Here is a 10,441-nt window from a genome sequence, read left to right on the forward strand (position 1 = left end):
AACTTCACTAAACATTAAAATAATATTTTCTCACTCCAAAATGTGATAAAAATAATACTTCAACAAATACTCAAATATTACTATATCACTTCAACAAATATAATTATTTTTAACATTTAATTGGTAGAATTACAAAATATGATAAAAATAAAATAAATAAAATTTTTTTATTATTATACAGAGAATAAATAAATAATTTAATATAAGAATTGAATTGAAATAGAATAGGTAAATATAAATTTATGTGATATTAACTAAAATTTAAATATACCTTTAATTAATCCAATAAAAATGCTCTAAGCTGGCTCTGTATTGGTTCTCCCAACCGGCTAGATACTGGTTAACAAAAGAAATACAAACTTTTTATTTGCAACACTAATTTTTCAATAACTTCACTTTCGCCGCGCATCAACAAACTTCTGTTCTAAACTGGCCATGGTGAATTGGGTAATTCTCAAGGGTACATACGTAATCTCACCGTGTGTAAACCCTCTCAAACGAAGCCCTAGCTCCACACGCCCTCTCGTCATTATAAATAGCAAGCAAAGCATTGCCGTTCTTTCGACTGTGCTTTAGACTATCACCTTGCCGCTGAGTCCTCTCTAATCCAAGGTGAGCGTTTCACTCGCTAGTTCGGAGCTTCACCGATTCATTTATTTTCAGTGATTTTTTAGCTTCGGTTATTAAATGGTTCTGGGTTGCTTTCATCCTAATATTTGTATGTGTCGGATTATTATTCGTTTTCATTTATGTCATTGAATAAGTATTTTAATTTTCTTTTTTATAACTTATCAGTTTCATTTATGTGTTTTTTTTGTTAATCCTAATTTTCTGTGAAGATTATTGTTAAGGGATGTGTTTGATTTGTGATGGCTTCAGGATCTTAGTTTGCTCTATTCACAGAGACTATACAACTTTTTCGGGAATTTTTTTTTAGCTAGAGAGTTATTTGATTTGTCCTGCGTTTGTTAGCGGATCTCGTATGATTTTATTACTTTTTTGGTTTAGTTTTTAATTACTCGTTGATGATTTCTTATCAGAAAACATTTGGCCGTTGATCAGGGATAAACTATGAACATTGAACATGAAATGTTTATTTGTTTATTCTTTGCTTCTGATCTGGTGTGTTATTAATAGTGTTCCAAGCAACCCTTTAATGGGGTTATCTAATCTTATGAGTGTTCTATTTTTACCCCCATGTTTTCTGATGAGTCAGTGAAATTATCCTTCAAACGTGCACCCTTTTAGGAATTGATCGATTTTAGATTGAATAGGTTTGGCGATTGTACGTCAACTATGTTGCATACTTGTTTTATATAGAATCCAAGATATTTTTATGCTTTCGTAGTTTGCAACTGTCAAGTTGCCATTAAAGATGGTGAAATTTCTTTCTGAGTTATATTTTGATTTGGTTTACGATATGACCAGGACCTGTAGATGTATATCTATGCTTTTGCATATTGGTATATTTGTCCCCTGAAGTTTGATCACTTTTGTTACAGCATCTATATAACATTCCAATATGGGTAAGGAAAAGTTTCACATCAACATCGTGGTCATTGGCCATGTCGACTCGGGAAAGTCGACCACCACTGGACACTTGATCTATAAGCTTGGTGGTATTGACAAGCGTGTCATCGAGAGGTTCGAGAAGGAGGCAGCTGAGATGAACAAGAGGTCATTCAAGTATGCCTGGGTGTTGGACAAGCTTAAGGCTGAACGTGAACGTGGTATCACCATTGACATTGCCTTGTGGAAATTCGAGACTACCAAGTACTACTGCACTGTCATTGATGCCCCTGGACATCGTGACTTTATCAAGAACATGATCACCGGTACCTCACAGGCTGACTGTGCTGTCCTCATTATTGACTCCACCACTGGTGGTTTTGAAGCTGGTATTTCCAAGGATGGTCAGACCCGTGAGCATGCCTTGCTGGCCTTTACCCTTGGTGTCAAGCAGATGATTTGCTGCTGTAACAAAGTGAGCTTTTGTTTATACTATGCGGATGACATTAGTTTTTCCGTCCATTCTTGGTTATTATGATTTGAGGTTAAATATGACTTTGAGTTTCTTTTGTGGTCTCTTACTTGTAGATGGATGCCACAACCCCAAAATACTCTAAGGCAAGGTACGATGAAATCGTTAAGGAAGTCTCGTCCTATTTAAAGAAGGTTGGATACAACCCTGACAAGATCCCCTTTGTCCCAATCTCTGGTTTTGAGGGTGACAACATGATTGAGAGGTCAACCAACCTTGACTGGTACAAGGGCCCTACCCTCCTTGAGGCTCTCGACTTGATCCAGGAGCCCAAGAGGCCCTCGGACAAGCCCCTCCGTCTGCCACTCCAGGATGTTTACAAGATTGGTGGCATTGGAACCGTCCCAGTTGGACGTGTGGAGACTGGTATCATCAAGCCTGGTATGGTGGTGACCTTTGGACCAACCGGACTGACAACTGAAGTTAAGTCTGTTGAGATGCACCATGAAGCTCTCCAGGAGGCCCTTCCTGGTGACAATGTTGGCTTCAATGTGAAGAATGTTGCTGTGAAGGATCTGAAGCGTGGTTTTGTTGCTTCCAACTCCAAGGATGATCCTGCCAAGGAGGCAGCTAACTTCACCTCCCAGGTCATCATCATGAACCACCCTGGTCAGATCGGCAATGGTTATGCTCCAGTGCTTGACTGCCACACTTCCCACATTGCAGTTAAGTTTGCAGAACTCTTGACCAAGATTGACAGGCGATCTGGTAAGGAGCTGGAGAAGGAGCCCAAGTTTTTGAAGAACGGTGATGCAGGGATGGTGAAGATGATTCCCACCAAGCCAATGGTTGTTGAGACTTTCTCAGAGTATCCACCTCTTGGTCGTTTTGCCGTTAGGGACATGCGCCAGACCGTTGCTGTTGGTGTCATCAAGAGTGTTGAGAAGAAGGATCCAAGTGGTGCTAAGGTCACCAAGTCTGCTGCTAAGAAGAAGTGAAACGTGCAGCAGTATAATATTCAAATTTCAGCAGGTCATATTTATGAAGCTTATTATACAAACTTGGTCCGTATTTGTGCTGCTTTTGGACGTTGCATGCTTTATTTTTTGAGGCAAAGTTTGATGCTTTCGATGTTGGGTACCCTGTCTCAGAGTTGGGTATGGTTGCAAAGTTTGTGTTTGTTTCCCAGTCAATCTTGATGTGTCGAGGTGCCTCGGATAATTCTGAGGCGGCTCAAAAGTTTTGTTTTCGTGTTGCTTAATATGAACTCGTTCTTGCTTAGTTTAATACTTCTGATTTCCAGAGTCCCATTAGATTCTCATTACTGTTGAACATGTTCATTCAAAATAATCTCTGATTTATTTGAATACTTGAATTCTCACCTTTCAAGTGGTTCGATCAGAATTGGCGAGAGGGTAAGTTGGCCAAGCCATGCCATGCCAGAAGATCAGATCGAATGACTCCACTCATCTGGACTAGCCTTGTTTAAGTTTGATTGTGATTTAGCGAGATAACTTCACTTCATAGCAACACGTTAGTAGACATTACAAGTTTGAACTTTGTAATGTGTACTAATGTGTAGAAATTTTATAATATAATTGTGTCTCATCTTACTTGGCAAACCTTGCCACATGCAGCGTCGTAATTGGCGTTACAAAGCAATTCGAACAAGGAATTAGTGTTATTTGTAAACATACATTTGTTAACAACATATTGTAAAGATGCCAGCACATCACTAAATTTTCATGCATCTTCATATCAGTTTTTTATTTTTTTTTTGAACTATACAAAGGTATAATAAGTTATTTTATAAGTTATTTTAATAAGTTTAATAAGTTATTTTATGCTATATATATATATATATTCTCTTTTTTCTAATTTTAAATTCTTTTTAAAAGTTGTATTCCGACTTTTTCCCCTTTAAGCATTAAGTACGTTGATTTCAATTTTTTTTCCTCAAAGTTGGAACTATACCTGAATAAACTATGTGGTAAAGGGTAGTGTTTTTTTCACTTAATATTTATCGTCTATTTTATTATTCAAACTCTGATTTTAAAATTGTCATATTTATAGCACAAATTAGGGGTGTAATCGGTCCGATTTGGTTTGATTTTGAACAAAATTTAGGACCGAATCGGTATGTATCGGTTTTGCATTTTTCAAAATCGATTACGTACCGGTTACCCTTTTAAACCGGTATTTCGGTTTTATAGGTTTTCGGTCCGGTTTTAATGTACTATATTATAGATTATATAATATAGTATATTATAGTATATAATACTATAGTGATAATATATTGTAATATATTATAAAATATATTATAATTGTATTATAGACTATAATGATATATATTTATATTATATATAAATATTATATACAATATAAAAAGTTAAAATATATATAAATCGGTCCGGTCCGATCCAGTTTTAGAAAAAGAAAAATTGAAATCGGACTGATTTTAACCGGTTTTAAGAAAACTAAAACTGGTAACGGACCGAAAACAACCTCAGGATCGGACCGATGCCACCGGTTTGGTCCAGTCCGGTTTACCGGTTTATCGGTTTTTTTTTACACCCCTAGCACAAATGAACATCCTTCGCGTTGTACTTGATTATGATATTAAAAGCAGAAAAATGCTATGGCCAACTGGCCTGGCCCTAGCGCAGCCTCGGCTGACGTGGCATAAAGCCACATCAACTAACTTATTTTATTAAAAAAAAAATTCAAAACACAGTTTTTTGTTTAGGGGGAAGGGAATATGATGGGATGGAATCAAAAGAGAAGAAATGGGTTTTCGTCTTCCTTCAAACCTTTGAAACCTCATCCCAAAACATAGTCCACCTTCCACCGTCTCCCCTCTGTTTGCCCCATCGTCTTCGAGCCATCAAAAGCATCGTCGTCGTGGTCAGCCAAGCAAAACCCCCATCCCAGCATCATGATCTACTCCCCATCGAAACCCCCAATCTTTTTCTCCCCTTCGAAAACCCATATCGACACAAAAGTCACCGTTTGATGCTTCGCCCCATCGTCTTCGAGTAGTCATTTTCGTCACCGTGTTCAGCCAAGCAAAACCCGCATTCCATTTCTTCTTCTCCCATTGTATTCGTCTTCTCCACTGAAGTCATCGTCTCACGAAGCCCATCCAATAAAGGCCCCTTCGTCTTCTCCACAGTCAGCGTTTGTGTTCTCCACGAGCCCTATAACACCCATGAACCCTAAAAGACCTCCAAACACCCCCTTCTCAAATTTCTTTTTTTTTTTTGCCCTTAGCCTGGGGGACCATGGAACCAAAGAACTTGTGGGAGTAGCAGACTTGAAGCTTAGATTCATTGAGTTTCTGAGGTACCCTTTCCTCTTGTGCATATTAAGAAGTTAGATTCTATCGAGTAGTTTCAATTCAAAAAGCAGCATAACGGATTGAGTTATGTATTGTTTATTGCATAGGAAAAGAAAAAACGGATTGAGTTCTGTATTGTTTATTGCATAGGAAAAAAAAAAAACCCTTTTGTCCTTAACCCGGCTTTGCAGGGGCCTCAATAAGCCCTTGAAAAGTTTTAGCTCTGCTATTTTTGTTTGTAATCTATAACAATCTTGAAACTGGTAGCTAATTGTAACAAACTGGTAGTTGATTGAGTTTCGATTTTGTTTTCTTATCCAAGTAAATTTAGTTATTTCAAATGGATGCCCTGTACTAATTGTCCTTCCCTATTCCGAGTGAAGATTGTATTCAAGTTTGTAGAAATTGTTTGGCTTTGTAAATAAAAACCATGGACACCTACTTCCATTTTTGGGATGGGTTAATTGTTTAGTATGCTTTCTATAAATTTGCTCAAGCTTGGATGAAAACAAAAGGAACTAAAATAACCCAGCCAAAGCTTTTATGGTCTTAGTCTTTAGATCAATTGATTGATAATTTGTGAAACATATTTGAATAGCAGTATAACCATCACTTATTGAATGCCTCTATTAATTGGGATGTAGATATTATTCGAGCAACACATGGTTGGGAGATTGACAATTTTGGCCTCTTTTTCTGTCCAGTTATATTTTGTTGTGGTTTATGAAATGATTTTTTGGGATTCTAAATTTATCTTCTAATTCTTTTTCTATGTTTTTTGCGTTTCTCTCATCATGTACTCACTGACAAGTACATACACAGAAAACTCTTTTGAAAACTCTCTCCAAGTTAACTACTTTGTGATTTTGGGGGATCTAACAATATCAGCATCATCAATTTCTTCCTCATCCTCTACTAAATGTTACTGTGAGGTTGAAGCCACGATGAGATATGCAAATACTGCAAGAAATCCAGGACGACCCTTCTTAGGGTGTCCAAAGTACAATACATAGGTAATAACATTTAAATTTCTACACAAAATACCTTTTTTTTACCATGATTTTGTATGAACTGAATCATCTAACATTTTTGGGCATTTGCTGCATTTGAGTAGGGATTATCATATTGCAAGTTTTTCAAATGGGTAGATAGAGATCAGATGGGAGAGCTTGAACTTCGAGAAATGACCATCCAAGCACTATTAAGGAAGCTAAAAGAACTTGAGAAGAAATTGCTTGATGTCGAGCAGAGGGAGATTGAGCTAGAAGGGAGGGTGGTTGAGATTGAAAATAAAGAAGCTGAGATTAGGCTTAGACGCACACAGCTTCCCCTTAGCTTTTGGGCATTTGCATTTTTTGTTGCATTTTATTTTGTAGTATCCAAGTAATCATCATTCTAGTGTTTGTAAACCATCACTTATGTTGGACTTTTATTTTTGTACTCGACTTTTGCATTTGTATTGGACGTGCAGTTCACGTAATATGAAGTGTTTGTAGTCCCTTTGTAGTCAACTGAAGTATTGGACTACAAACTGACTAGATGATGTATAAATCGCCCTTCTATTTGTGTCGTTGAACTGATTGTTTGTATTAGAAACTGGTCTATAAATGTGTATGTTAAAACCTGGCAAACTCACACACACTCATACTCTTTATTGTCTCCAGCTTGGACGTTATATACTCTACCTCCCACCATTCAGCAACTAAAGCAGATCCTCCCCTAACATAATGTGATACAAACATATATTTACAGAATTTCAACAAGATAAATTTTGAAACCATATTCATAACATTTCAACAAGAATACTTAGAAACCATATTCTGGAAACTTCATTGGCAGATATAGTTTGGTATAACTTGCACAAAATCCTAAAACATCACCAAAACTGGTCGATCATTTAAGATTAGAGTTTCCATCCAAACTGTACAGAATACTTTCAAGGTACCAACCATATGTACAGAATAAAATACAATAGCGTATTCTCACATCCAAGCCACAACATCACTCCTTTTAAATCCACAAAATACTCCTAAAATCTACAAATATATACAAAAATCTTGAAAATTCACAAAAATTGATTAAATGCCCTGAATCTCTCATCAAGCCACAAAATACTCTAATAACTCAATAATATCAACTAAAAATATATTAATAAATTCCCTGAATTTACATTCAACTCAATCTACCAAAATCTAATTAAATTCACAAAATAAGCATATAATTCTCTCGTCCAAGCCACAAAATATATTCCATCCACAAAAATCTTCTAAATTCCCATAAAAATGCCATGAACTACATTCAATCTTCAGAAATCTACCAGCTCAATTAAAGTCCACCAAAAATACAATAAAGTCCACAAAAAGACAATAAAGTCCACCAAAATAAATTAAAGTCCACAAATATGTGATTAAAGGCCACAAAAAATACATGAAAATACCCATAAATCATTCCCTGCCTTGTGATCCATCCATGTCATTTCCATCCATCCCATACTTCAACGGTTGTGATCCATCCAACCCAAACCGCATCTATAAAGAATAAAAACCCAAATATTAATGTTGTGTCGATAAATACATTCAAAATCAGAGGAAAAAATAAATTCATCCACTTACACTTTCTTGACTCTGAATCACTATTTCTTGGAGCTGGGATCCAGTAATTTCAACATTGGGCATATTCATCTCAGTATTGTCAAATAAATTCCTGCAAGTGTCACGGCTGGTGTAGAACAAACACTGTGTTTCTCACATTTTTATAGGAGGCTTTTGAACTTGATGGAGCATCAGGATTCTCTTCAAAGTAGCCTAAACCACTCTTCTCACTAGAGGACTTTCCTAAACTTAGGAGTTTGTCAAGCTGGTTTGTTCCAATGGAGAATTTATGCAACTTAGTATTTAACAAAGTTAGCTCACTTTCATGAGTTGTCACTTTATCTTCCAAAGTCATATTCCTCTTTTGTAACTCATCTGTTAGACCAATGGTTTCTCTTAGTTTGCCTTGGAGTCCTTCATTTTCTCTTTTGTATAAATCTATTTCCTCAATATGCGCTTTAATGAGTTTTCTCAATTTCACACATTCCTTATACAACTTCTCATAGATTTCCTGCAAGTCATCTTCATTCCCAGATTCATTTTCAGAAACACTCTCAATTTCAACCACTGATTCACTGCTATGACTTTTCCCTACAACAGAGGAAGTGAAAGCCATGTAGTTGAGATTTTTCTTCATGGGAGAATTCTCTTGTGAGTCACTTGACTCAGACTCACTATCAGTCAAGCAAGCAGCATTAGCTTTCTCTTTGGCCTTTTTGTAATTTGCACACTCAAATCGAATGTGACCAAAACTATGACATTCATGGCATTGAATATTGTCCTTGACAGTTCTAGTGTCTCGCTTATAGCTTCTTTCTCAGTTTTCTGAACTTGAACCCCCATTGAAACCTTTGAACCTTCTCTTCTCCTGTCCTGAGTTTTTCTGGGCAAACATCTTCCTGATTTTTTTAGCATAAAAAGCTATCTCCTTGTCACTCATGGCAAGTTCATCAGAAGATTCACCAAACTCCTCTCTAATAGCATTGAGGGCTATGGACTTGTTTTTCTTATCCATAGGAAGAGTATGTCAATAGGTTTGTAAGGAACTCACCAACTCTTCAATCATCATGTTGTCCAAGTCTTTGCTTTTCTTCTATTGCAGTGACTTTGGGACGAAACCTCTTAGGAAGAGATCTAAGGACTTTTCTCACAATTCTGTTCTCAGGAATTCTATCCCCTAAATTAAAACGAGAATTGACAATATTATTAAGTTTTCCATAGAAGCCATCAAAAGTTTCATCATCCTTCATCCTAAGTTCTTCAAAGTTGGTGGTCAACATTTGAAGTTTAGAATTCTTTACAGCCTTGGTACCTTCATGGATAACCTCAAGAATGTCCCATGCCTCTTTGCAATTTTCACACATGGAGATTCTCTTGAACTCCTCCTAGGACACGGCCATGAATATCGCATTCGGGCCTTTGCTATTCTAACTATACTTGTTGACTTCATCCCTAGAGTAATTTTCCACTCTTGGGGTTTTGGACTCCCTCAATGACTGCAACCGGTTGTTTCCATCCCTTTGTTACTAAAGTCTACACTCGTTCATTCATAGACTTCAGGAAAGCTCTCATTCGAACTTTTCAATATGCATAGTTGTTTCCATCAACAAATGGTGGAGATGTGAGTGATTGAGACCTATCCATTTAGACCACTACAGCAGGATCACACTCAAGAACTAAATCCTAGCGGAGTGAACCTGCTCTGATACCAATTGAAAAAGCAGTAGTTCTATACAACACTATTTTGCACAGGTTTTCACAAGAATATGCCAACACACTCATTTTTCCCTCAACAAGGTCTATCCTAGAGAAGGGTGTGGATAGGGTTGTTCTGTGACACAAAAGGTTAGGTCACGTGAGTCACAAAGGACTTTTAGAACTCCATGAACAAGGGTTGCTAGGTGAGAAAAAACTGAAAATTTTACCTTTTTGTGATGAATGCATCCTTAGAAAAGTAAAAAAATGTAAGTTTTAAAATAGCCACTCATACTACAAAACAAACCCTGGACTATGTGCACTAGGACCTTTGGGGTCCAGCTCGACTCAACTCACATGGAGGGGGAAGTTATTTCCTCCCTATAATTGATGACTATTCTAGAAAATTGTGGCTGTACATTTTTAAAAATAAGAGTGACACTTTTGATAAATTCAATGAATGGAAGAAATTAGTAAAAACTCAAGTAGGAAGGAAGGTTAAGAAATTAAGAACTGATAATGAGCTTGAATATCTCTCAAGTGAATTCAATCAATTCTGTCAGAAGGAGGGTATGGTTAGGCATAAAATAGTAAGGAAAACTCTTCAACAAAATGGTCTAGCCGAGAGGATGAATAGGATTATATTGGAGAGGGCTAGATACTTGTTGTCAAACTCGGGACTTCCTAAGTCTTTTTGGGCTGAAGCTACCACAACGACAATCCATTTAATTAATATGAGTCTTTCTTCAGCCATAGAGTTTAAGACTCCTGAAGAAATGTGGACTGAAAAATCTTTTAACTATGACTACTTGAGGGTGTTTGGGTGTGTTGCATATG

General features: G+C 36.8%; 1 protein-coding gene and 1 long non-coding RNA gene across 2 annotated transcripts; both read left to right on the top strand.

The window, feature by feature from the left end:
* Window positions 1–456: 456 nt before the first annotated feature.
* LOC122292337 (elongation factor 1-alpha-like) lies at window positions 457–3,350 on the top strand. The gene is made up of 3 exons (XM_043100635.1): window positions 457–612; window positions 1,503–1,984; window positions 2,098–3,350. Exons 2-3 carry the CDS (start codon window positions 1,523–1,525, stop codon window positions 2,977–2,979), a joined length of 1,344 nt encoding a protein of 447 aa, XP_042956569.1. The 5' UTR covers window positions 457–612; window positions 1,503–1,522; the 3' UTR covers window positions 2,980–3,350.
* A 999-nt stretch (window positions 3,351–4,349) lies between these two features.
* On the top strand, window positions 4,350–6,894 carry LOC122292340. Its single transcript, XR_006236903.1, has 2 exons — window positions 4,350–6,331; window positions 6,433–6,894. It is a non-coding gene; the product is annotated as an uncharacterized LOC122292340 (long non-coding RNA).
* Window positions 6,895–10,441: the final 3,547 nt, after the last annotated feature.

The sequence above is a fragment of the Carya illinoinensis genome, chromosome 13 (assembly GCF_018687715.1).
Source record: "Carya illinoinensis cultivar Pawnee chromosome 13, C.illinoinensisPawnee_v1, whole genome shotgun sequence".
NCBI lineage: Eukaryota > Viridiplantae > Streptophyta > Magnoliopsida > Fagales > Juglandaceae > Carya > Carya illinoinensis.

What these genes read in the sequence shown, in the direction of transcription:
- LOC122292337 (XM_043100635.1), top strand. Translation starts at nt 1,523, where the DNA reads ATGGGTAAGGAAAAGTTTCACATCAACATCGTGGTCATTGGCCATGTC. An exon ending in TGATTTGCTGCTGTAACAAA is followed by an intron (nt 1,985 to 2,097) that starts GTGAGCTTTTGT and finishes TCTTACTTGTAG; the next exon opens with ATGGATGCCACAACCCCAAA.